Below are 26728 nucleotides of genomic sequence, written 5' to 3' on the forward strand. Positions count from 1 at the left end.
GCCAGAACCCGCATTTTTAACAAGCTCTCCAGGTGATTCAGGTACACCTTAAAGTGAAAACCCCTGGAGTAAACAAAACAGTTCAGGGAGCTGGATGTGCCTTGGGCTGCCTGCTCTCAATTCCTGACTCAGCTGAGGCAGTGCCACCTGTTGAGACCCAGAGGCACATCAAGTCCACGATTCTGAATTCAGATGCCACATGCCACATTCACACTCCTTTAACTGTATCAGTTTATTCAAGTGGTAGAAAAACCCTCTTGGAGGCAGGACAAAATAGCGAGCCTGTAAACATGATTCCAAGGAGCTTCTTGTGACAGGAAAGAGTTCTAATTGGCAAATTCAATGAGGTCCGTAAAAAAAAAAAAAAGGGTCCCATGATGGGGCCATCATCTCTTCAATCCACCCTGTCCAAGGGGGCTGGCTGGACCCTGCCACTTGGCCATCGTCGGTCCCATTTGCTATCGGCCCCTCCCCCAGGAGGCCGGGGCAGGCTCTTTGGCAGTGGGGTGGGCCCTAGTGGGACAAGCCTCTTGAGTAGCAGACACAGGCAGGCAGGGAAGAGGGCCATCTCTCCAGGGAGTGCTGTATTGCTAGCATTGCACATGCCACTGCTGGCGACCAGGTGAGGGGCTGAAGCGTGGATGCTGTCAGAAGCCTGGCCGAGGCCACCCAGATGGTCAGTGGCCTTGTAATTTCCCCTGTAGAAGCCAGAGCTCGTAGAAACAAGACTCCAGAACAGGCCATAATGGGCAGCTGGAGGTTTCAGTCCTTGAAGGGGTTACAGGTGTCACCCAGCTGCTCCTTCTCACTGGCTAGGAGCTCCCCGTTCATCTCTTGCAGTGGGTGGTACACGTAGGCCCCGTCCAGGTGCCGCCTCCGCTCTGTCCTTGACCCGAGGAACAATGACACGTTTGCTGCTGCGCTGATCAGCAGAAGGAAAACCAGGGCCAAGGTGAGGGCCAGCCAGGTGGTCCTGGGGGCAGGAGAGAAACCCCAAACAGGGATGCTGTCAGGCGACTGGGGCTGGGGGAATGCTGGAGGGGCTTCCCTCCCTCCCCTCACTTCGCTCCTTCACCCAGAACAAGGTCAGGGCCCTCCAGGGACCATGTAGGAACTGTTGAGGAGCAAACAGGCCTGGTGGGCCTGGGGGCACACTCCACACATGTTCAGGGAGCAGCGAGGACAGTTATTCTGTGGGACGAAGGCCGGTGCTACCACATCTCCTGATGTTTCAAGAGAAGCCATGAAAAAAGATTTTTACTGAATGTTACTGAGTTTCAGACGTTGCTGATAAATGTTAATTATGCAGACCAAATTAAATACAGTTTGGAATCTAATCTGCCCCAAGAGGCACCAACTTGCATCCTGTGTTCCCGGGGATGTTGACAACAGAGGCTGGGCTCTCTCCAATGTCCTCAAAGCTGACAGGGCAGGGAGGACCCACACCTCATCCTCCCAGGCAGGGAGCTGGTGCGGACAGGTGGGTCCTTCAATGAGCTTTTTTCCTTCATGTGAGTCTTTGGCTGAAACCCTCAATGCAAAAGCAAACACAAGCAGACTGCCTGGGGGCCAGGCCTACAGCAGCCTCCCACAGCTCCCTTCCCCTCGCTCCAGGTCTGCATGGTCTCACACCTGAGGTGCCTGAGCTTGGGGTTCAGGGTTCCTGGGAGCCACTGTCCCTGCCCCAGTGCATTTCCCACCACACTTCCAGGATTTTCCTCTGGGCCTCACCCCAAACTCATGGGGTCGGGACCTCCAGGAGGGACCTGGGATCTGCATTTGTGATGAGCTCCCAGGTGCTGCCTTGAGGACAAAGCCAAGAAGCTTTGCACTCATACCCACACCTGGTTCCCACCTTGAGTGGTCTGCGCGGGGCTGGGCACCCAGGGTAGGGCTATGGGAGGTGAGAACCATGAGAAAAGAGGTTCTCTAAGTGGGGTTCCCAGACCACAGCGTTGGCATCACCCAGGGTCAAGTCTCAGAAATGCAGGTTCTTGAGCCCAGCTCTTTTAATACACTCTCCTGGAGGCCAAGTTGGAGGCCCTCTGCACTAGAAAATAGAGATAAAGCCCCAACATGAGGCCTGAGTTCACGAGGGTGCCCGAGAAAGGACATCAGTTCCTCTGGGCGTCATGTTTCTGCGCCGGCAGCTGAGAAAACAAGCCCATGCCCTGCCCCCTCAACTCCACTGAGGTGGTGGCTGGGGTCCTTCTCAGCATCGCTCTGGATGGCTCAGGTGGCTGCAGGCATCAGCTGGGATTCTCCCTGTGCTTATGTTGGAGAAATGTCACCTGGGTGCCCACGCAGCCCTGTGCAGTCCCTGAGCAGACGCATCTTCAAGGTGAAAGCAGGGGGATTCCTCCCACCCCAGCTTCCACCAAAGCACATACCTGGTGAAGAGGGAGAGTTCTCCTGCCTTCAGGGTGGCCTCGGGTGGCAGGAGACACTGCTTCACTGCAAGATGCCAGGGAGAAGCTGCAGACTGGGAGGGGAGGGGTCTGCCCCCTGTTGCCCCGGGTAGGGTGTCTGGGAGGGGCTGTACCTTGTGAGAGGATGCTGGTCAAGGTGGGTGCCCTGGCGAGGCTGCAGTTGCCAGTCTGGGGGTCGCAGGGACACTGGTGCTCACACTTGCAAGGGCTCTGGCAGCCTGGCCCGTACCAGCCGAGGGGACATTCTGCAAGGAGGGGCCAGAAAGACAGAGATGGAGGCCTTGGTGGCAGGGCCTCTCTCGGCACAGCCAGGATGGGACACAAGTGTGTAGAGCTGGCCTGAGCAGAAGCACTTCCTGGGTGGGGGTCCCGCCAGCTTACCCTGCACACAGGTGTCTCCAGTGAAGCCAGGGGGACAGGTGCAGGTCCCCTGAACTGGGTCACAGGTGGCTCCATTATGACACTGGCACTTCTTGGCACATTCCTCCCCAAAGGAGCCATTGGTGCAAGCTGGGATGGGGGAAGGGGATTCTCTGCAAAATCTGGTCCTGTCCCTGCACCCCAGGCTGGGGTCGACAGGATTGCAAATGCATCTCCATCACCAAAAGCGGCCCTGTAGGTTCACATTCTCACAACAGATAGTTCTGTTGAACTTACAACGTGATAGGCTCGAGGCCACACCCCTATGGGGCTTCCAATCTAGAAGGGCAGGCAGCCAGGGAGCCAGAAAGCACAGCATCAGAGGACAAGTGAGGATGAGCACTGGAGGGATGTGACTGAGTGTGGCGAAGGCAGGCACTTAATGGGGCAGAGGGACCTCTGAGGACGGGACTCTGAGGCTGAGGCTTGGAAGGGAGGAACAGAGCAGGGAGGGGCCGGGGCACCAGGGGTCAGGCAGGTCATACAAAGGAGTTTGGATTTTTCACTCAGTGTGAAAGAAAGCCACTGAAGGATTTAAGCTGTAAAACGTCTCCCTGAAGAATCTTCTAATTCCCAGAACCTGTGAATGTGAGCTTCTTTGGAAAGAGGGTCTTTGCAGATGCAATTAAGTTAAGGGTCTCGAGAGGAAAACACCCTGCATTTAAGGTGGAACCAAAATCCAGTGGCCTGGGGCCCTTGTAAGAGAACAGAGGAAGACTGGACACCAACAAGGGAGGTGTGCCTGTAAAGTCGGAGGCAGAGATTGGGGTGATGCAGTTACAACCCAAGGACTGTGGGAACCACCAGGAGCTGGAAGAGGCAGGGTGTTTCAGAGGGAGTCCCTGCTGACACCTTGATTATGGAGTTCTGGCCTCCAGAACTGTGAGAGAATAAATTTGTTTTAAGCCCCTGAGTTTCTGGACTCTGTTGCCACAGCCCCAGGACACTAATACAGTGATATACACATGAGGCAAAAGCAAGAGACGAGAGGCAAGGGACCTGCAGACCAGGACGTGGGGATAAAGGCAGCTGAGGCTCACAGCTGCCAGGCTCACCCTCTTCCATGTGCCCAGGGGGCCAGGAAGGAGGCTGGCCTGGTGGCTTTTACCTTCACTGCAGTTGGACCCTGTCCATCCAGCTTCACAGTGGCAGCCAGCTGCCAAGACAAGACCGAGAAGGCCAGGTGAGGGCCCAGGCAGAGCTGGGGCAGTGAGAGTGGGGAGCCCAGGCTGGAGCTGCCTCCCACAGAGCCCCACTCACTCTCTGTGCAGAGCCCGTGCTGGCTGCAGTTGGCAGGGCCGCAGTCCAGCTCGTTGCAGGCGGCACCCTGCCAGAAGTGCCCTGAGCACTGGCAGCGCCCCTCCACGCAGGTCCCGTGGCCGTTGCAGTCAGGTGGCTGGCAGCGGGGCTCGTGCAGACACACCACAGTGGACACGCGGCGGGGACAGCGCCACATGTTGTCCTGGCTGCAGGAGAACAGGCGTGTGAAGAGAGGTTGAGGTGCTGGCCACCCTCAGCCAACCCCTCAAACCACCCACTGCAGCCCATGGGGGCTGCTCTCCTTGCCTCTCTTCATTGCCTCTTCTCCAGCCTTTTATAGGTTCTTCCCAGCCTCTACAATCCCTTCCACCCCAGGGCCTTTGCACAAGTTGCTCTTGGTCCAGAAGGCTCTCCCGTTCCTCCCTAGCCACTTCCTCATCCTCCAGATCTCAGCCCATGTTTCACTACTCTCAGGTCTTTCCTGACCGATCAGTTGGCCCCTTCTGTTGGCCTGAGCAATGCAGCTACACTATGTATACTTCCTGTAAGCAGAGAGAGGCAGGGATCTAGGCTCCTCCTGCTCTCTGCTGAAACCCCAGGGCCTGGCACACAGTAGGTACTCAGTACTTGCTGAATGAGACAGCTGGGGATAGGCCTGGATTGAACCTCAACAAGGGGGCTCTAGTAAGCTTACCAGTGATCAGATGGGTAACTGGCCAAGGTCCCATTGAGCACGAAGGTGGCAGAGCCCCCTCCATCCAGGTTGATGGCATTGACCACATCCTGTTTCAGCAGGAACTCCGCCATCTCCCACAGGTTAATGCTGTGGCACAAGAGCAGGGCTGCTGACCGCCGTTTCTGGGTTAACTCATCTTATCTTGCACAGTGGACAGCATCACATACCCACTGTGACAAGCAGATTTCTAAATGGCCCCCCTAAAGGTGTCCTGTCCCAATCACTGGAAGCTGTTACTATAACAAGAGATCACTCTCGTGACTGTATTAGGATACTTGGCATAGCTGTCTGCAAATGGGGACACTATCCTGGATTACCTGGGTGGACCCGACAAAATCACGAGACCTTAAAAGCAGAAAACATCTCTGGCTGGAGACAGAAGAGGAAGTGAAAGAGATCGGAATTACAAGGGGATTAGATAGATAGGACACATCTTTGCAGCTTGAGGGTTGGGAGAGCTTGTATTTGAGGAATGCAGATGACCTCAGGAGCAGAAAGGCCCCCTGGTGGACAGTCAGCAAGGACACAAAGACCTCAGTCCTACAACTGTGAGGAATTGCATTCTGCCAACAACCTGAATGAGCTGGGAAGAGGATTCTTTTCCAGGAGCTCCAGAGAAGCATCCTGCCTGGCCAACAGCTGGATTTTGTCTGTGAGACACTTTGAACAGAGAACCCAGTTGAGCCTTCCAGACTCCTGACCTAGAGAGCTATGATCTCACAAATCAGTGCTGACTCTGCTAATTTGTTACACAGCCATGGTGAAGTAGCTCACTCACTTTACAGAGGGGGAAACAGCAGCTCAGAGAGGTTGAGTAACTTGTCTACGGCTACAGAGCTAGCAGATGGCTGAACTGGGATTGGAACCAAGGTCATTTCCCTGCTAACTTTGTGATAATTTCCTTTCATTCCAACCAGAGTTCAGGAGAGATGAGGCCTAAGGTGGGGAGACTGATAGTAAGTGTGTGGAAGACAATGAACTCTTGGAAGTGGGACAGACCTAGGGACTCTACCAGTGGGAAGACAGGGGACAGATGGGTGTGAATGTCCCTGGGGAATAGCTGGGGGTCAGAAGGGCAGCTCTTGGTGGGCTGAAGTTCCTCAGAGCAGAACTCAGCCCAGGCCAGAGGCCCTGGCTCGTGGCACTCACCCCCGCTGCTCTGTCTGCCCATCCACGTGGAAGAGCACCAGTCGCCCCTTCCGGTCGTGGCCCACGGCCGTCCTGGCCGATATCACATTCACAAATTTGCTGAAGGAACCTGAAGGAGAGGCAGCCTGGCTTATCACCTGGTTCTTTGGGAGGCCTTCTACTACCTGCTACTTCCTGCCAGTCCAGCACCACTCTACCCCCAGGTCTATGCCATCCAGCATCTCACTGCCTGCCTGCCTCCTGCCCAATCTCAGCCAGTCCCCAGGAGGAGCCAAAGGGCTCTTCTTAAATGTAAATCAAGTGAGGTCCACCTCCAGGTGAAAACGCTCCAATGCTTCCATTGTTAGAACAAAATCCAAATGCCTTACCAATGCCTGGCATGACCACCCTGGACTTCTACCTCATCTCCTGGGGGTCCCCCCTCTCAACACCCTGCAGCCACTTTCTGTTCCTTCTGGCTGGACAGTGCTTCTTCCTAGTTCTTTCCATGGCATGCGCCTTCTGATCTAAGTCACCTCCTCCATGAGGCTTTCCTTGACTGCACAGTTTAAAATAGCCTGTTTCCACATCAGGGCCATGGTACCCCTTCCCCGCCCCAGTATTTCACATCCCAGTGGTTCCCAAACTCGAGTGTCTATCAGAATCATCCAGAGGGCTCCTCAGAACACACATTCTTGGGCCTCACCCCCAGGGATTCTGATTCCGCAGCTCTGAGGCAGGGGGGTAGGGGCTGAAGTTCTGCATTTACAACAAGCTCCTGGGTGATGCTAATACTGCTGGTCCTCAAATATTTTAGCAGCACTTCTCTATTCCCTTGTCCATATCGCCTTTCCTCCAACTTTATTTTTCTTAACACTTACCACTTCTCTTCATCATGTTATATATTTTCTTTCTTACACACTCCACAAGAGCAGAGACCTTACCTGTCTTAATATCCACAGATCCCCAGTGCCTAGAATAGTGCTTGTTGAAAGACTTCCCCCACCACCCTATCAGTCCTAGTTCTCAAGAGGGCTGTTGCCAACACCCCCACCCACCACCCACATCTCATCATACTCGATGCCACCCCCTCACCTGTTTCCTGTGTCTCATTGCACTCAGCTGCCTGACTCTCGTTGATGTAGATGCTTCCATTACGAATCAGCCACACAACCCCACTCAGCAGCTGCACAAAAGGATTTTCAGTGTCCAGCACTTCCTCTTCAGACAGGTACCTAGACAGAGGGAAAGCAAGAGACTCAGTCAACAGCAGTGGCAGCTGCGGGTATTGGGACTCCATACTCACTGCCTGGCTGCTTGATTCCTCCTCATGCCCAGGAACCTCCCTGGTCCTGGAAGCAGCCTTTGGCAAACAGTCTACACATCCCCAATCTACACTTCATTTAACAGATCTCAAGTCCATCTATGGCCCTCGACCTCTCAGGCCATCACCCCTGATCCCTACACAGCCTCTTAACAGGCCTCCTTGCTTATACTATGGCCCCTCCAGCCTAGAGGTCAGCAGGGTCAGCGCAAGCTTTTAAATAACCAAAGTCAGTTGTGTCACCCTGATACTTTGTTCCTTCCTTCAGGCTCTCACAAACACCAAGCCCCTCAGTACCTCTGAGCCTTAGTGCTTGCTGTTCCTTCTGACTGCAAAATTCTTCCTTCAGTTCTGACCCTGGCTGACTTGTGATTAATCTGCAGGTCTCCACTTAAAAGTCACCTTCTCAGACAAACCTTTCCTGATTACCTTCCCTAAACTCAACACTCTATTTACAATCAGTTCAACCTGTCCATTGCTTCACTGCACATACGCAATCTGAACTAACTTAGTTATCTCCCTAGCTTTTGTTTATTTTTCCTAGAAATGGGGGAGGTCCGTGAAGGCAAAGACTGTGCACTTGTTCACAGCTATTTCCCTGGTGCGTAGCTCTCTGCCAGATACAATACCCGATACAAAGCAAGTGCTGCACAATACAGGAAGATGAATGAACTCTGTCTGCAAGGAGGGTGTTACTGTCCCCATTCTGCAGCTGAGGAAACGGAGGCTTAGCTTGGTCAGGGAACTTGAACACGGCGGCACGGTTACACCCGAATTCTCAGGCCCTCTGCCCTCGGCAGTCATGGGGGCTCCCTGCCTTCTCACCCGGTAACCAGGGTCCCGTCGCGGCGGATCCCGAACTGCGCGTTCTGCAGCCCCCCGGCGCTGCTCACCCGCCGCCCGTCGCTCACAACGTTCCCCAGGCACTCGCCCGTGTCCATGCGGAAGAAGCCGCCGTTCTGAGCGACGCTGCAGCCGGCAGCCCGCGCCGTCTCCTCCACCGTGGTGCGGCGCCTCGACGCGCAGCCGCCGGACCCGCCAGGCTCCAGCACGGAGAAGGTGCGCAGGGGTTCGGCGGCCCGCGTCAGGTGGCCGGCCACCGCGCGGTGCTCGAAGTGCGAGACGAAGGTGCGCACGGTGGGGCCGCGGGCGCCAGGGGTCACGGGGGACAGCGGCCAGCTCTCGTGCTCGCGGCTGCCAGCGCGCACCCTCGTGCAGTCCCGGACGGAGCGCGGCCGCGCGCGCGAGTACGGCAGCAGCAAGTCGTCGTCGCGGGAGGACCTGCGGGGATGGGGCAGACGTAAGCCTGGAGGACTGTGCCCCAGGCGGAGGAACCCTGAACCAGGCTCGCCCCACCTCCCCCGGGGGGGCTGTACTCACCCGGAGCCGAGGGCGCCGAACGCCTCGCCAGAGGAAGCTGCGCAGTACAACGAGGAAGAGAAGCCAGCGACCTATGGAGGCCGCCATGTTGGACGCAGGCCTCTAGTCACGTGAACACACCCCACGTGACCCAGGACCTCTGGTGGCAGCTTTTAGCCCTGGGTCGCTTACGTTTCTTCCGATATCGCGAGATCTCGTCCTGTAATTTACCGTGTGTCTTTAGAGGGGGTGGGGCGCTGGGGTGGCGGGAACTTTTTGTTACTGTAATTTCAAGTCTACGGAAAGTTGAAAAGGCAGATACATAAGGATATGTAGACATAAGGATAGGCAAGAAGAGACAGTTGTGTGATGGGGGCCAAGCCTTGCAGGCAGAGGGCACTGCAGAGCCTGGAGATGGGACACAAGTCCAGAAGAGGAGGTTCGCGCAGCAGGTAGAGGGCAGAGGTGGGGAGGGTGGAGGTGGGAGCGCCAGGCCAATGCTAGATCCTACAGGGCTCCCGGGAAATGAGTTTCGATTTCACCCCAAGTGAAACAGGAAGCCGCTGGAAGTTTTTGTTTTATCTTGAAACAGTTCTATTAAAGTATAATAAGTTACGCCATACAGCATGAAACTTACCTGTTTTAAGGGTACACTTACTGATCTTTAGTAAATGTACAGAGATATCGCAGCATCGCCTTAATCCACTTTAGGGCATTTACATCACCTCGGAAAGTCCTATCTTGTGATTCCATTTGTATTACAGGTCCGGAAAAGGCAAATCTGGAGAGACAGAAAGCAGATTAGTGGTTGCTTGGGGCTGGGGGTGGAAACAGGGAGTGACTGGAAACAACCCCAGAGGGTTTTAAGATAAAGCTGACAGGATGGGGGTTGGGTATAGTGGCCTCTCCTGTGAGCCCTCTGTCATTAGCCTCTGAAGATTTATACAGTTTATAGGTGCTTTTCAGCGCTGGGCCCATACACCTCCGGAAGATGCCCTCTTCTGTTGCTGTTAGCTTTTTCATCCATTTTAGCAAGCCCTCTGGTTGAGAGCGCTGAGCTCCTACAGGGCATGAAATATGGCAAATATCTGTTTCCTCCACTAAGAACACAAACAACGTTTATGCACTGACATACGTTTATCAGTAAGGGAAAGAAGACCATGTTTAAGCAGTGCGCTGTCTTTCTCTACCTTATGCTCCATCTGCTTGATTATGTTTGTTTCCTAATGCCTGTTTCCTTGCCTTGACTGTTGTTTCTGTGAGAGCAGAGATCACCTCAGTTTTTCACTGCTTTTCCCAGGCACTTTGCACAGTGCCTGGTGCACAGGAGGTGCCTCACAGATATTTCTTGAAAAAATAGATGGGGACAGGGTTTCCGTTTATGTTTTCAGCTGTACTTCTCATGCCCAGAACATAGCTTGGCACGCAGTAAGTTTTTAAACACTATTTATTGAATGAATGGAGTATTTGTCTGGGAATGACATGGTTTACTAGTAAATAATAGGGTGACTGATAACACCTAAGAAGTGGTATGGATGCTGGGCTTTCTAAGAATACTCACAGCAACGCTCCACCCCTACCCCAGCTCATCTAAGCCTCAGGCAGTAACCTGCACCATTTCATCAAATCCCTTCGTGAATCCTAGAAGGTGGGTATTATTGTTATTCATTATACAGAAGAGGAAGAGGAGGCACAGAGAGGGCAAGCTACTGGCCCAAGCTCGCACAGCTGTAAGCAGAGGAGGCATCTGGTTCTGAAGCATGAGCCAGTAGGCCCTTTGCTCTCCTGCCCAGGAGGAACTTTTTTGGCTGGAGGAGGGGGGAATGCATGTTTATTTTGGAGTCTGGGAAATGAAACTTGCTCTTATAAAATAGTTTTAGGAATTATAAACTAAGATCAATTTCTTCTGTTTGCACTGTGTTCTGTATCTATTATGTATAGCGCTAAGGGGGTATTTACAATATCCTAGAACCTGACATTGAGGCTTCCAGGGGCAGGAGGTTCTCTTGTACGCTCCCATGTCTGGGGCGTGATGTTAGGGGCCCTCATCGTCCATGGACTTAGGGGACTGCCGGCTACCAGAACAGACTCAACAATGCTCGAAGCCCAAGGTCTCGTCCACCAGCTAAGACTTGGACACAACATCCTAAAGAGCCTGGTTTTTCTTTTCTTTTTTCGTATTTACTTCTACAAACATTTATTCAACATTTTTCTGTTCCAGGTAGTGCAGTAGGGGCTGGGCACACGAAGAGCACATGATACCACCCACACCCTAAAGTAGTTTACCATCTGATGATAGAATCCGCAAGTACCCGATTGCCAGAATAAGATGCCCAAAGAGCCAGGTGAAAAAGAGGGAGGTAGGTGGGAGGATGGGAGGAGACTTCATAGGACCAGTGACATTCTAGCTGAATCCTAAAGGACAAATAAAATCTTAACTGAATTAGAGGCCCAGTCGCTGAGGAACAGCAGACAGGACAGGGAGATACTCGAGCTAATCTGGCCTTTGCCAACTGTCTCTTCCCTTCCCTGCGCTCTTCTCTTAGATCTGGTTTCAGGAAACCGTCCTGCAGAAGTCATTTCCACAAACTGATCCTGCTAAGATGACTCAGCAGAGGAAGTCTTAACTCCTAGGCTGTCCTGTATATATTTACATCTTAAAAGGAAAAACTTTAAAGACAATTGATTTACATAACGGAATTAACTTTTTAAATTGAAGTATAGTTGATTTACAGTGTTGTGTTAGTTTCAGGTGTACAGCAAATTGATTTAGTTATATATATACAAATATATTCTTTTTCAAATTCTTTTCCATTAGAGGTTATTACAAGATATTGAATATAGTTCTCTGTGCTCTGCAGTATGTCCTTGTTGTTTATCTATTTTGTATACAGTGGTGTGTATCTGTTAATCTCAAATTCCTGATTTATTTCTCCTCCACTTCCCCTTTGGTAAACATAAGATTGTTTCCTATATCTCTGAGTCTGTTTCTGTTTTATAAATAAGTTCATTTGTATCATTTTTTTAGATTCCACATATAAATGATAGCATATGATATTTATCTTTGTCTGACTTATTTCACTTAGTATGATAATCTCTAGGCCATCCATGTTGCTGCAGATGGAGTTATCTCATTCTTTTTTATGGCTGAGTAGTATCCAGTGTGTGTGTGTGTGTGTGTGTGTGTGTTGTGTGTCCGTGTCCCACATCTTCTTTTATCCAGTCATCTGTAGATGGGCACTTAGGTTGCTTCCATGTCTTAGCTATTGTAAATAGTGCTTCTGTGAGCATTGGGGTGCATGTATCTTTTCTAACTAGGGTTTTCATCTTTTGTCTTCATATATGCCCAGGAGTGGGATATGGAAAGAATTACTCTTTTACTATGAAAACTTATACCTTGAGCAAATGCCCTATAGGAACATACTTTTGACCTAAAGTCACAGTGGGTGAATGCGTGCAGTGAGGAGGTCTCTGGGGGTGTTTGTAGGGCATGGCAGGGAGGCTGTAGATGAAGGCCGAGGAGGATTGATGCCAAGGATGCTGTGGCTTCAAACCCTTCCCCTCATCCCCCCAACTTACCTCTAAGTCCCAAACCTCCGTCACTCCCCGTCTTCCTCTCCCCACCGGCCAGTCTGCCTGACCCTGTTTTTCCTCTTCGCTGTGTAAGCAGATTGCTTGCAGCTGCTCCGCACCAATGAGGGGAAACAATGGCTCTCATCTGTGGGATGTGTCCTGTGCTGACCAAGCTTCCCGTAACCTCCATGGGGTTTGTTTCAAACTCCATGGGAAAGTTTCTCTCTGGCCTTAATTCTAGAGGTGCACACCCAGAGGGTGCTGTGATATCGGGCCCTCACAGGCAGCCCGTTGAGTGTGCTGACTGCCGCAGTGTCCTAGAGGGGCTTCATTCCCTGGAGCGGAGGGTGGCGGGCTGCCTCTCACCACTCACGTCTACCAAGGGCAGAGTTTCTCAATGTGTGGCCCGTGGTCACCTACATCGAATCACCTGGGGGAGTCTTGTTGAACATGCAGATTCCCAGGCCCTGCCCTCAGAGATTCCCATGCAGCCCCCTGGGCTGGGAATCCATGATCTGTCTTCGGTGAGGAGACGCTGAGGTCTGGGGGCAGGACCAGGGTGGAGAGAGGTGAAAAGACTCACCCACTGTTTTTACCTCTTTCAGTGCCTGGGGGCAACAGAAATCCAAAGAAGCGATGATTCAAGTGAAGTTCACCTTGCAAGTTTTTCTTCCCCTTTTCATTAGGATTCCCTTTCCTGGAAAGTGACTCATAAACTCAGGCTGCTCTTAAACTCATTCCACTCTGGTTTGGTAACACAAGCTTTCTAAAAATGAATCAGTGTCAGGCAGGCTCCACCAACTAACCTGTCCCAAATTCAGGAAGGACGGGGGTGGGGCACAGCTCCCTCCAGCCAGTTGTGTCCCTGTCTTGGTCAACTTCTGTTTGAGAGACAGTGTGGAAGAACTCCCTGAAGCATACGGAGTGCCGAGTGGGTATCCAATTTCTGGCTCCTGGTTCCCCAAGAAAACAACCTCAAAAGCAAGTCACACTTGCCAAGAAAATCCAGGCCTGACAATTTAAGAGCACTTGCAGGAAGGCATCTGGGGCAGAAGCAAAGAGGAACAGATACAGGGGACCAACTCTTGAAGGACAGGTTTAGAAGAACCACTCCCCCCACCAGGTTATTCAGTTGGACACAGAAGGAACAAAGGGTATTTTAGTTCAGATTCTCAAATATGTCTAAACTGTCATATAAGGTTGACCATAAGCTTTTTCCACTTTGAGACAATGCAAGACAATGGACTTAAAGAGTCTCCCAGTCCAAAGACTGGGTTTTTCGCTGTGCTTTTTTTTTTTTTTTTTGACTCCCACCTGCATGTAGCCTGAAATCAGCACCACAGACACACGTGGACCCTTAATAAGGTTCCAGGTCTTTTCCCAAACACAAGATTAATGTCAGAGCTCCTGCTGACATGGTTAGAGACACACACTGAGGCAGAAGGGGAGGGAAGAGCGAAAGCTGGGAATGAGAGAAACATTGATGAGTCAGCTGCCCCTTCCCGCTGCTTCAGGACAAGCCCCCATTGGGTGTGACATCATCACTGTGCCATAGTAACACTGACCTAGCACCTCCTACCTTACAGGTCCTGTTCTCAGTACTCTACAGACATAATTCTCACAGATGTGGAGGTAATATTGAAGCAGGTGCTATAATGATCCCAATTGTGATAATGGGGAAACTGAGTCACAGAGATGCTAGATGACTTTGCCCAAGAACACAGAGCTAATTAGGGGACAGCTGGGATTTGGACCCAGGTGGCCTGGGCACAGAACCACCCTGTTGACCGTAATGCTACGTGGCCTTTTGTAACATGACATGATGCACCCGAGGATAAAGCAGAGCTCTGATTTTCCGTGCTGCCTTTTGTGGTCATATCTTGAGTTCTAGGTCATGACTTGAACTGTTACGTTCAGAGACCCTTCTGTCTCCCATTGGGAAGGCTGTACCCAATGACATCTGAACAAACCTCCTTTAAGACTCAGTTTATGGGTTTGTTTTTTTTTTAAGAACTTGTGTTGCGTGGGGCTGAAGACTCAAAACAGAGCCCTCCAAGTTGTCTGAAAGGCTGAGGACCAAGACTCAAATCCCCACTCAACTGCACTCTAATAAATTTATTCATCTGCTCCCAAGCCTGGGTCCATCCCAGCCCCGCTCCCTGGCCCAGCTCCCCGAGGGGATGATGCTGGGTTGCTGTGCTTCAGCTGCCTCCTTCACAGGGTGTGACCCAGGCTCCAGGACTTAAAGAAGGAAGGAAGGACTAAAGGTGTACATTTTATCTTCCTGGCGGGCAGCAAGCGCGGAACCGTCCGTGTCAGCGGCCCTTAGGCGGCGCTGGCGTGGGCAGCCGCAGCTCTCCGTCTGCTGGGGGGTATTCTGCCAGGACGTAGAGGAAGCCACCTAGGGCTGCGACGGCCATGGCTGTGTTGTGGGAGGAGCAACCGTCTGGGGAGACAGAGGCCTCATTGTGAGTGCTGGGTGGTGGCCACTGTTCCGTTGTGAGTACTTTTCAGATGTTCCCCCATTCAGCCTGGTGCCCCCAGATCCTCCCAGATGCAGGGCCGGGCACCCATCTGCCAGCCTCTGTGAGTGCTGGCCACTAAAGGCTCCCTTCCCAGAAGAGTCTTCAGCCAGCTGGAGCCCTTCATTTGGGAGGTCCCAGTGACTTCCTAATACAGTGATAAACGCTTAAGAGCCCTCTCCTCCCTTGGGATCTGACCTGAGGCCACACCCTGGTCACTCCTTCCCACCTTCCCCTGTGCTCAGGTCCTGCGTGAGACCTAGGACAGCACCTAGTTGCTTCATTTTACAGATGGGGAAACTGAGGCTCAGGTAGCAGAGCTAAGCTCCCTGCCCTGGGGACTCTACAGCTCATTTCTTAACCTCAATGGCCTCCCTCATGGCTGCCTCGGTCCTGCCTGGTCCCAAGTCACCCTGAATGCTGGCCTGAGCGAGGAGCCCCTTAGACATTGTTTAGTCCTCTAAAGTCAAAGTGGGCTGCCCACCTTTAGTCTGGGCCGGTGGGAGGGAGCCGGAACTTTCCTCTCCCCTCCCAGGCCTGGGGAAGGGAAGGACACCAGCCAGGCTCCTTGGAGGGAGGAACCTAATTACTAACCCTGGCAGTCCACGCTTACTGGTGGCTACTATACGCCAAATGACCTGGGGAACACTTTGCATGATGATCTAATATTAACCCCCAACAGCCCTATGAAGGAGGCATTGCTTGGTCCCCATTTTACAGATGAGGAAACTGAGGCTCAGAGAGACTGAGTGACTCCTACAGTGAAGAAAGGCAGAAGCAGATTCAAACCCAGACAGCCCGACTTCAAATCCAGTGCCCTTAGTCAACATGGATGTGCATTATTAAGTGAAGGAGGGAATGTGCCCCTCCCATCCTGGGTAGCTTTCTAAGCTGCCGGTCAACCTGCAGGGGCCCCAGGAAGGACCTTGGGCTTTGGGATTTCTGCAGCTCCCTCTCCAGCCCTCAGGATGGTCCTAGTGTCCAGCTGTCAGTCTCCAGGGATCAGCCTGCTCTCCAGAGTGTGCACACAGGCCCCCTACTGCCGGCCGTAGATAGCCCCAGTTCCTAGGTTGGGCAGACCTTGCCAGGACAAGGTGCCTCTGGAGGTCTCCTAAGAACTCACCTCCCTTCCCCTGCCCAACCTTTGTTGGTAGCTACAAAGTGGACCCATCAGAATTGTAATTTCACTCTCCTCTCTCATCACCTGCAGGTAGATGATGAGGCTGTGGTGGGGTTGATGGCAAGACGTTTAGTTGCTGGAATGATACCCCAGTGTATGCTGGACATCTGCTCTGAGCTGGCTAGCCTACCTCCCTTCCTGCTTTTGCCTTGTAGCTATTTATATTTTTATTAGTAAAAAAAATTGAAATCATCTTCCTTCCCTTCTCTCTTTCTCTCTCCCTTCCTCCCTCTCTCCATCCCTTCCTTCTGTATCATGTCTTGCCTTTCTTCCCTTCCCAATGTAGCTACAGCCTATTCTCAGTTTCTCTATATTAGTGGGCTGACCATGTAACTAATCATCTCAACCTGGACATGTTTGGAAGGGAAGAGGGCGCTATTCGTAATGGCTTCAGGACAACAGGGATAAGCTGGACATGTGGCCACCAGGACTGTGCTGGTCACTTGCCCACTGACCCAAAGATCCCCTTTCTTCCCTTTGTGCCAAACCCCAGTGCACCAACCCTTCCAAACTACATTTCCCAGACTGCCTTGCTGACCACCAGTAGGCACAAATTGGGTGAGGGGAGAAGCTAGGGTATTCCTCCCCCTGCCCCTCTCTGTCTCCTCATCCAGCCACTACTGGCTTTGCTCACCCCATCTCCTCCACTGTCCCTCCAGCTCTGCCTCCAGGGAGGATGGTGGCTTCCTGCCATGGTTAATCTCTGTGTTTTCTCACCTTTTCTGTTTTCATCTCTTGCAGCACTTCTGAGATGAGTTCCCTATATTCAGTTCTCTCTGCTGAAGTTCCTGGTGCTGTTTTCCTGATCAGACCTTGACTGAGAGAGGTTTTCTCTGTGATTTTCAGTGTGTAATACACTGAAATTTATATGTTCCCTTCACTGGAGACAGAATCTCTGGACTCCCCACTTTCTAAGAGGAGGGCATCAGAAACTCCTGCCCTTCCTCCAACTCCCAAACACAAAGGACCCTTTCCACCTTAGAACCTCGGACACCCTGGGGGCCTGTTTTCCTTGAGTGTAGCCTTTCTAAGGTCTCTTGATTTCATGCCAAGATGGTCTCTTGGTATTTTCATTACCTGTAAATTGTTTATCTCGCCTCTTCACTCTTCTCAAAAAATGATGTTGGTAATGAATGGCTTTAGGTAATTCTTCATCTTCAGCAGCTGCAAGAAGAGTACAAGGTGAACTTCTCATGATGGATTTTTTAAATGTTACCGACTAAGCCCCCTCCCCTTCACAACACCTCCAGCAACTCAGGTCTTCTCTTGAATCTCAAGGCTCTGCTGGAAACTTCCTCGAGCCCCTGTGTATGGATACTTCCACGTCACCTAAATCTGCATCTACTGACGTTTCCCAAATTGTGGTCCCCCAACAACCTACATTGGAATGGCCAGAGGAGATCACTGAAAATGTGGGTTCCACAGCCCCTCCACCTGCTGAATCTATGGATCTGGAGGCCTCAGGATTTTTTTTTTAATTTTTGGGGGGAGGTAATTAGGTTTACTTATTTATTTTTAGAGGAGGTACTGGGAATTGAACCCAGGACCTTGTGCATGCTAAGCATGTGCTCTACCACTTGAGCTATACCCTCCCCCCTTCTGAGAATCTTCATTTTATAAACACTTTTAAAACAGACGATCTTATTTCGAAAGCTTTGCTCTTTGAGCATCCTAAGTTTCTCATTTAGGAAGGTAGCATTTACTAGGAGCCTCGTCTGGGCCGGGCACAGGCTAGGTGGTTTCATATATATTGTGTCTACTCCTCACAGCACAGGAAGGTGGAGATTGTTCTGCTCATTTCTTTACAGAAGGGGAAATTGCAGTTCAGAGAAGTGAAGCAACTTAAGCCTGAAGAGGACCAGCTGTCTCGTGTCACACGGCTGGAAAGGGGCTGCAACCTCTGCCTCTCCACCTTTGCTTCTGTGTCACCCTCTCCCAGACATCTCCCCTGACCCTGGTTTCTGTCTTCTTTTCTCTTTCCTTTTTTTCCTTGCTTAGTTTCCCCAGAGCCTAGAACAGTCTGCACATAGTATATGCTCAGGGAATACTCAGTGAAGAAATGAATTTGTTAATGCAGGTGCAGGGGGCCAACATCTTCCAGCAAGACCTCTCATCCTGCAAAGTTTTGGCTTCCAAAGCTCCGAGCCTATTTCCCCGTCTGTGTGCGTGTATTCATGTTTCTGCACACACATGTTGTGAATCTCTCAGCACCCCTAACACAATTGCACCCTTCCCCCATTTGGCCTAGAAGCTTAGCCCTCCACCACTCTCCCGCTGCCAGCCAGGGAGGAAGCGCAGCTCACCGGGCCTCCCGAAGCATCCTTCCTGCAGCTTCTGCCAGCTGAGAATGGCCTCTAGCCACCGGAGCTTGTAGAAGTCAGAGAAGCCGCCAATGCCACAGAGCATGACTGGAAGCAAAGACAGGGGACCCTCTGCAGGCCTGACCCCCAGGCCCACCTCTTCCCACTCCCCAAGGTCACCATGGTACCACCTGCTAGAGAGGCAGCACCAGGAGGTGGGCACTGAATGCAGTGGCTGGAAGGAAGCAGCACCTAGGGTCTGCCTTTGTGAAGAGGGGCTCCCAGACCTGGGTCCTGCCTCCCACTTAGGGCCTCAGTTGGGGCTGCTCAAGAGTCAGGGTCAGTAGAGGCATCTGGGCACCCAAGCAAAGGAGCAGCCACCCAGGGGCCCCCTTTCTGCCTTATCTCTAAGGTTTTGAGTGTCTGTTTGCCAGTCAATTAGTTGGTCAGTCTATCCAGAGCTCCATCAATGGGTCAATCTTTTGGGGGCTGGAAGCAGTCAAAACACTGGTAGATAAAATACAGGATGCCCACTTAAATTTAAGTTTCCAATAAACAACGACTAAAAAATTATAAGTATAGTCCATGCAATGTTTGGGATACACTTTTGGTAAAAATGTACTCATTGCCTTCTGAAATTCACATTTGCCTGGGCTTCCTGTATTTTCATTTGTTAAGTCTGGCAGCCCTACTCTGGGGAGGGGGGTGTTTGTGTCCAGAATCAAGGACATCCTGCTGATTTGTTCCTAGAGTAGAATGCGGGGGCCCACTGTTTTCCATGAAGAGGTCCCGAGTCTGGTAGGCATATCCGATGGTCTCAGCCCTCCGGTTCAGGTCCATCATGTTGGCGCAGAAGAGGTTCATGTAGCGCTGGCTCTGGCGGAACAGCCCCTTCGTGCATCCTCTCTGGGTGAACAAATACCAAGAGACGAGGAAGTTGGTATGAACGACAGAAGCGCGCTCAGTTACAGAAAAGACCTGCAGTTCTGAAGTGGTCTTGCAAGTGGCTGCCTTTAGGGCAGGTCTTTGCCCTTTTCCCAGAATTTCTTCCCCTCCCACGCTCCCAGCCTGCTGGGGGCTGAGTCACTGAGGGACAGAGAGCTGGGTTCGAGTCCCGGCTCTGCCACTCAGGAGATGTGCGACCTCAGCCCTCTAAGTTAACTTTTTGTGAGTCTCAAAGGTCTTCACAGGGAAAGGGCGATGCCGCTGGGAGCAGCACCCGCGGGGCGCTCGCCAGGGTGGGCGGTACCAAAACCAGGAAGTGCCGACACGACGCCAGACACCAGGGGGCGCATTAAAGCCTTTGGCGGCTGCTTTACATTCTGATTCCAGACTAAACCTGAACGCAGGCCAGGCGGCTACAATGTTACTCAAAGTGTGGGCCGCGGACCTGTCGCACCGAGAGAGACAGGGGATGGGACTAGGCTTTAGAAAAACTTTTGTAGCAATGTGTCAGAGTAACTATCTGCTGAATCTAATAATCACAACAGTTTTCCTTGTAATTTGGTTTTTTATCATATTCACAAAAACACTGACCTGTGACAGCTTGCAAATAATAACAAAAAATCTATTAAACAAAATCAGCAAGTCCTTCCTTGGCTAAGAATTTCTGGATATTGAGTAACATTTTTGAATAGAGATAGCAAGCCCTACTTTCTTTTTCGTTTGTAGTTAAAATTTTTTTTTAAATTGAGGTATGGTTGATTTACAATGTTGTGTTAGTTTCTGGCGATAAAGTTACAGTGATTCAGTTATACATATATATTCTTTTTCGTTATAGGTTATTACAAGCTATTGTAGTATAGTTCCCTGTGCAAACCCTACTTTCTATATAAATAAATATATGATTGAAATGAGTATTTAGCAAAATTTGAGTTCTTGGGCTTGGGAGAGTGTTGGGCACTGGAGAGATGGTAGTGGGGGCAGGGGCTGTTTTCATCTTGTTCAGTTTTCTGCTGCTTCTTTCTTTGTTTTTCTAATGCCCGGTGATCCAGTTCAGCACGCAAAGCTCTCTGTCTAACAGAATCTCACTTTCCCCACCCTCCACCAGTTTGGTGGTATTTCATAGCTAATGAATGGCAGGCTTCTCACGTCCCCCTCCCAATGTTGAAGCACAAGTTTAAAACCTGCTTATTTTATTTTCCCTTTTTTCTTTTTTAACTTTTGGGGAGGGGTAATTAAGTGTATTTATTTATTTTTAATGGAGGTACTGGGGATTGAACCCAGGACCTTGTGCAGCTAAGCACCTCTTCCAAAACCTGCTTATTTTCTTGATGTGGACATATAAAACCACAGTGTCACGAGCCCCTTTCAATCATTCCTTTTCCTCCTCGGGGTATGGCTGGGCCCACGCCTGGCACTCACCATTCTGGCCACGAGGAAGAAGAGCAGCTGGTGGGACAGGCAGTAGCCAGAGCAGCCGGGCCTGGTCATGAGGGTCCTGCAGAAATCTGACAGCCTGCAGGGCTGGCTGCCATCTGCCCTGTGGGAGAAGTGGTTCCAGGCTGTTAAGAGCATCCTAAATGAAGCCCAAGGACATGGAGCCTCCCCTGGTCCTGATTCCCTCAGTAGTTATCAGAACCCCCAGTAGGGTCCAGGCACACAGCTGTGCCAGATAAATACAGGTGTCCTGTGTCTGGATTGGCTAAATTGGCACCCCCAGTGCAGAGGAGATGACGCTGGAGCTATCCTGGGTTGGGGGAGCCACCAGGGGCTACGACTTCCCATTCTTCATGGGACCCCCAAATACCGTTTTCCACAGAACTGCCTAAAAGCAGATCCCTGGGCCCAGTGTGCCCATTCCCCCCCCCCTCCCCGTGCCAGTCCTGCCCCATAGAAGGGACAGGGCAGATCCCTCACCAGAGCACAGCTGCTCTGCAAGCCCAGCTGTGTCTTGGCCCAAACACCTCTCTGTAGGATGCTGAGAGGAGGGGGGTCTGGGCACCTGCTGCCTCTTCTGCACATGAGTCCCATGGGTCCCAGCACCTAGGGCTCTCAGGGGAGCTGTGTCTGGTTTTGCCCAAACCCCTGAGGCCCTGGAGAGTGAGTAGGATGGGGTGACTAGCAGAGAGCAAGCACTTTGGGGTTTTCAGGAAGCAGGGCACGTCCAGGGGGCCCACCTGGTTCCAAGCAGCTGCACCAGGCACAAGTCACTGCTTTCCTCTGAGAAGGAGTCCTGTGGCTCGAACGTGGGGTAGACCATGGAGGCATTGGTGCGGGTCCAGGCACGTGGGAGCTTCCAAAATCCGGACTCGATAGTCGGCTGGAACTCTGGCCGAGAGGAGGGAGTGGGGGAAGACCCACGGGCTGTGCCCGCTTTGTGCTTAAACACCCTCAAGCTTCCGTGGCTCGAAGCCCAGGAACTGGGTGTCATCCTCGGGCAGCCCTGACCACACATGTTTGCCTTCAGGGCTCCTAGCCTCGCCTGAGGGTTGGGCACTGCATTTGAAATGCTCAGGAAATTCTTTTTCTAAAAAGAATTTTAAGAAATCACTGGGAACAGTGCTGGGATGGGCTCTGACTAAATCCACGGCATCCCATGGAAGCTTGAGACATATAAATAGGGTTAGTTCTTCCTTTGGTTCCTTTGGAACATGGAGCTCTTACTAAACAGATTTCTTTAGGAAGATGCAGACCAGGATGGTCTTAGGGACCAGGCCTGGAAGAGCATGGGGGACCCTGACTGCTGACAGGCCAGCTGGTGCTCGGGAGGGCTGGGGTCTGATCACGTGAGCAGGCTATCATCTGGCTAGTTATCTCCCCACTCACCCCTGCGAACCTGGGAGCTGGGAGCCCGGGAGGCAGGGTTGAACAACACGAGGGGCTAGTTTATACACCCATTCACCTCCACCCAGGAACAACTCAGGCCACGGCTTAGGGTGGGGCCCTTGGTAGGGTGACTCGAGGCTGACAAGGAGACACAGGCTCTGTATTATAAGGCACAGAGAGATGCTAGCAAGATGCTAATGTCTGCTGTGTAAAGGGCTGATTAACTTTTAGACCTCTATCCCTCCCCACTCTGGTCTAGGAAGAAGGCCCCAAGCCTGGACCCATTCCCTTCTTTCCACCCACTCTGTGTGGGTGAGAGAGGTCATCTCAAGCTGAAATCAAGGATGACCGAACACCCCCAGGGCAGCTGGTTACAGATTGTCCCGGATCCTTCCTTGTACCGGGGAGGAGCTGCACTAAGTTATTTCAGTAAACACTCCCAGACGCTGTGCTCCTGAAGAAATGGGACTCCACCCACAGTCCTACCTCTTAGGTACTTGGGATCACTCAGCTGGAGGTGGAAGATCGATCTGTGGAGGAGAGGACCAAGCTTTTCCACCAGCTTCCCCGCATGCAGGCTGAGTGGCTGCAGCTGGGGATCCTGGGCCCATTTCTCCTGAACGGCTTTTAGCTGCACTGGAAGGGAGCAGAGTTCATTCATTCCAACACTGGACAAACCATGTGGACAGGAAAAAAATAATGCTTACCTCTCTGCTTCTTCTAGCTCTGGAGGGGAAACAATTGGCTGAGCTTATCAGAAATGAGGCCTCTGGTGGGGCTCAGCTGGGTAATGGGGGTGAGGCCAGAGTGAGGGACGGTGGTAGCCAAGAGCTTGATTTCTGGAGGTTGGCCTGGGTTTAAGTACTGAACCTAATGCTTTTTTGTTGGGTGACCAGAGAAAGTCATTTGATTTCTCTCCACATCACTTTCTTCATATGTAACATGGGGATAATGATAGTCCTTACTTCTTGGAGGAAGGAGTTATAAGGATTATATAAACTAATGCATAGAGAGAACTTATCATTGTCCATAGTGAAAAGTAAGCACTTAATAGAGGTTAGCTATTACTATTAGAGAGATTTTGGGTTTGTTGTACAGGAGGGAAAAATGAGGGAGGGACTCTGATTGTGGGGCCACTGTGTACAGTTGAGCAGGTTGTACACTGCACAAGGGCAACACACGTTTCTAACATGGGTTTGTACATGTTTTAAGACAAATTTTCCAACAGATGGCAGTCAAGTGGCTCGAGAAAGGGGATGTCTTTTTCTAATTCTCACAGAGGTGCCCTGTGGACTAGCAGTGTCCCTGCAGGGGTGGGAGAAGATGGTAGTAACTGGAAGAAGAGGTCATGAGGTAGCCAGAAAGAGAGGAGATGTGAGGGAGAGCATCAGTGTAGGGCTGAGGGGGTGAGATGAGGCAGGGCAGCTGCTTCCAGGTAGGGGAACTGTGTGGGGGTGGTGGATGAGGTTTAAGGAGGGTGCTGAACAAGTCTTGTGGGCTGATGGGCTCTGTAACACCCCTCCCCTGACTTGGCTCCCTCTCTTAACTTGAACTAGGCAGTCTAGGTCTGAAGCCCTGTTCTGGACTGTTTGGACCTGTAGATGGAGGGTCCTGCAGTGGCACCCAGAAAATGTGCCAAATCATCAGAGAGATCAGGTGAACCCAACCTGGCCTCATGATGATCCTGGGTCCTGAGCCTTGTTCCTGTTTCTCTCTGCAATGTGTCACAGCTGCTGTCACATTCTGGAGCCCCCTGACTGCTGGTGGAGGTAGCCAGAGGGACCCTTTGCTCTCTTAGGTCAATGTCCACCTGTCTAGCCCCAAGCAGAGAGGACCCTGGAGATCAACAGGTATTGTGTTGCTACAGGACCCCCCAGAATGTGAACCCCTTCTCTCTCTCCTGGGGAGGCTGCGAATGCAAGTAGGACCCTCATAAGGACTGTGGTAGCCAGCTAATTCTCACACCCTTTCAGCTCCCTCCCACTGTGAATGGGGCTGACCTGTGAAATCAACAAGAAACCTGGGAAACAGAGGCGTGTGACTTCCACGCTCATTTGTAAAAGACACCAAGCTCTCTCTTGGGTCACTTGCTCTGCAGGACTTGGCTACCATGCAGTGAGGATGCTCAGACAGCCCATGGAGGGACCCATGTGGTGAGGAACCGAGGTCTCCAGCCACCAGCCAGCACCAACCTGCCTGGCAGGTGAGTGAACCAGGTGGCTCCTCCAGCCCCAGTCAGGCCTTTGGATGATCACAGCCCTGGCCAGCATTGTGGCCACAACCTCGTGTGAGACCCTGAGTCAGAACCAGTCAGCTCAGCTGCTCCTGGATTCCTGACCCACAAAAACTGTGAGACAACAAGTGTTGTTTCAAGCAGCTAAATCCTGGGTAATTTATGACACAGCAACAGGTTATTGCAAGGGGAAGGGGCAGATGGTGGGAAGAGCCTGCCCTGGAATGACTAACGGGTGCTGAGTCAGACAGGGTTCGAATCCACCGCTTTCATTTACTCACTGTGTGATCTTGGACATTCTCTAAAGCCCATCCTCGCATTGGTATAAAGGAGATGATTATAATAATATACTTCCTGAAGGGTTAATGGGAGAAGTCAGTGAGCACCCCGCATGTGCACTCAGGTGGTGTCGGCACCTGGCGAGTACTCAGTGAATCTTAGCTTTCACTATCGCATGCACCCCAGAGAGCATGCAGGCCCAGGGGGCCACCTGCACCCCCATCCTCTCTCCATAAGGGTGCTTAAATGGCTGACCCCAGGGCTGCTGCGGATGAGAGTCTGTTGCCTGGGTCTGGAATGTTCATTCAACTACTGCTCCACGACCAGCGCTGTGCTCAGCACCCGCAGGGGACATTAAAGTCAGGACAACGCCCACCCCACCTTTAAGGGGTATGATGGCAAGTGGATTTGGATGCTAGACCTCTTGCTTAGCAGCTGCAAGGTGTAAGGAGGCCACTGAACCTCTCTGTGCCTCAGTTTCCCCACCTGCAGAAGGAGCAAAACAGTCTACGACGTCCCTCTCCAACTGTTGGGCGACTATATGCGGCAGGTGACAGGCAGCACCCATGGCGCATCTGTGGGGACACGTGGCGGGTTTGTGGGCCCCTCCTCCATTAAATAAATACATTGGAGACTACATTTTACAACTTGGCTGGTATGAAGATAGATAAAGATAGAATATTATATATTAAAGCATTTTCTTTGACCTAAAAGTTTACTTTTTTCTTCTTATTTAAAGAGAAATTAAAACATTTCCACGAGCCCCTAAAAGTATCGTGTGCCAAATGGGGAAGCCAGCCATGCGTGTTTACCATCATTATTAGTTTCTAGAGGAGTTATGAAACTGGGCTGGGGTTAAATGAAGGAGATTGTGGCATCTGTCTTGCTGCACCCTTGTCCTGGAGAGGAGGGGAGGCGACAGGGATCTTGAGGGTCTTCAGGAGACCCCAAGGCAGTGAGGGCACTACACAGGCCAGGGACCCACCCAAAGCAGGCCTGTCTCAGAGCCCCACCTCCTGCTGGGATCTGGAGTCCGAGGGTGGTGGTGGTGGTGGCGGGGTGGGGGAGTGGCTGAAAGCTGTCCTGGCAACGCAGAGAGGGTGACAGATGAGGAAGCAGGGCCCGACAGAGGCCCAAGTTGACACCAAGCCGACTCTTTGTCCCTTGGGTCAGGGAGGGGCTCACTGCAACCCATGATGTGCGTGGTGGAGAAGGGGTGGCTCTCTGTTTGCCTTGGCCTGCCTCCAGCCCCCTCCTCGGGGATCTTATATCCCTCAAAGCTGAACAAACACTTGGCACTTTACTTGGAGCCTACAGGATGTTGGGGGAGCCGGGGCTGCCACTCTCACTTGACTGCCCCCTCAAAGGGCACACTCCCTCTGCCTGTCTGGGTCCTGGTATGTCAGGAGGGAGGGACTGTCAAATGACATTTCTTCCTGGGAAAATAACAATTTCCAAATCTTTTCTCATGTGGCCTTTGAATCCTTCTTGCTTCAAAAAAACAAAAACAAAAACAAAAAAAACCTCATCACAGTAGGGCTCCAGACACCCAAAAGGAGCAAGCCACCTTCAGCCCCGTTTCCTTATAGTCAAAGCAGACTATTCGGGACCAGAAGATGGGCAAGTCCCAAGGGTACAGAGTAGGCAGGTGACAGGCCGAGAACTGGTTTCCCGGTGGCCAGTATAGGGCAACAAGAGCGTACCCACCTTCCAGCACCCTGAACCCCACCACGCCATCCAGGTTGATTTCAGGCAGCCTCTTCTTCAGGAAGGACGTGGCTCTCTCCAGTGCAGAGAGGATGAGGCCCGTGATGGCGGCCTTGCCCTCTGGGGTGTCTGGCGGTGGCAGCAAGGAGGGCTGCAGTGGCAGTGGTGCTAGCAGCAGGAGCAGGAGCAGGAGCCCCGGGCTGGACATGGCTGGCCTGTGAGAGGCTGCTGGAGCACTTCAGCCCGGGCCAGCCTGCCCCCACACGCCTTCCTCCCGCCTCCTCCTCCTCCCCCTGCCCCTGCAGAGCTGCAGAGGAGTGGCTGGGCAGGGCTGACCCAGCAGCGGGGGCAGAGCAGGGGCCCAGCAGTCAGAACAGCCCTGGAAGTTGGCCGCAGGCTGGGGAGAGGGGCACTTACCCTTTCCTTCTCACCCCTGACTCTCCAGGCAAAGGGCTACTATCTTTGATCTAGCAACTGCAACTGCAATGTTTGGCTTTGTTTTTCAAGTAA

General features: G+C 51.9%; 2 protein-coding genes across 6 annotated transcripts; both read right to left on the minus strand.

The window, feature by feature from the left end:
• Positions 1–213: 213 nt before the first annotated feature.
• On the minus strand, positions 214–8771 carry NAGPA (N-acetylglucosamine-1-phosphodiester alpha-N-acetylglucosaminidase). The gene is given in 11 exon segments (XM_032460719.1): positions 214–973; positions 2391–2454; positions 2543–2674; positions 3958–4005; positions 4110–4315; positions 4804–4932; positions 5995–6103; positions 7069–7208; positions 8123–8578; positions 8678–8703; positions 8705–8771. Coding segments are annotated over 11 exon segments (1581 nt in total). The 5' UTR covers positions 8765–8771; the 3' UTR covers positions 214–762.
• A 124-nt stretch (positions 8772–8895) lies between these two features.
• On the minus strand, positions 8896–26502 carry C18H16orf89 (chromosome 18 C16orf89 homolog). Of its 5 annotated transcripts, none has more exons than XM_032460721.1 (9): positions 26219–26502; positions 22486–22635; positions 21351–21501; positions 20596–20713; positions 19002–19137; positions 18235–18339; positions 17009–17095; positions 16649–16743; positions 8896–9437 (listed from the first exon to the last, which is right to left on the minus strand). In XM_032460721.1, the coding sequence occupies exons 1-9, from the start codon at positions 26424–26426 to the stop codon at positions 9393–9395; spliced, it is 1095 nt and encodes a 364-aa protein (XP_032316612.1). In that variant the 5' UTR covers positions 26427–26502; the 3' UTR covers positions 8896–9392. The 5 variants fall into 5 exon arrangements, 4 of the variants coding, with proteins under 4 accessions (XP_032316612.1, XP_032316613.1, XP_032316611.1 ...); XM_032460720.1 differs by lacking the exon at positions 8896–9437 and adding an exon at positions 14325–14675 and having other exon boundaries at positions 26219–26501; XR_001366756.2 differs by lacking the exon at positions 8896–9437 and adding an exon at positions 14636–14675 and having other exon boundaries at positions 16649–16748; positions 26219–26499.
• Between the last annotated feature and the right edge of the window lie 226 nt (positions 26503–26728).

The sequence above is a fragment of the Camelus ferus genome, chromosome 18, assembly GCF_009834535.1.
Source record: "Camelus ferus isolate YT-003-E chromosome 18, BCGSAC_Cfer_1.0, whole genome shotgun sequence".
Lineage (NCBI taxonomy): Eukaryota > Metazoa > Chordata > Mammalia > Artiodactyla > Camelidae > Camelus > Camelus ferus.

Coding starts and splice junctions, on each gene's coding strand:
- C18H16orf89 (XM_032460721.1), bottom strand. CDS start 26,426: ATGTCCAGCCCGGGGCTCCTGCTCCTGCTCCTGCTGCTAGCACCACTG. Junction 21,502..22,485: donor TGATCCCAAGTACCTAAGAG/GTAGGACTGTGG, acceptor CCTCTCGGCCAG/AGTTCCAGCCGACTATCGAG. Junction 19,138..20,595: donor TCTTCCTCGTGGCCAGAATG/GTGAGTGCCAGG, acceptor TTGTTCACCCAG/AGAGGATGCACGAAGGGGCT.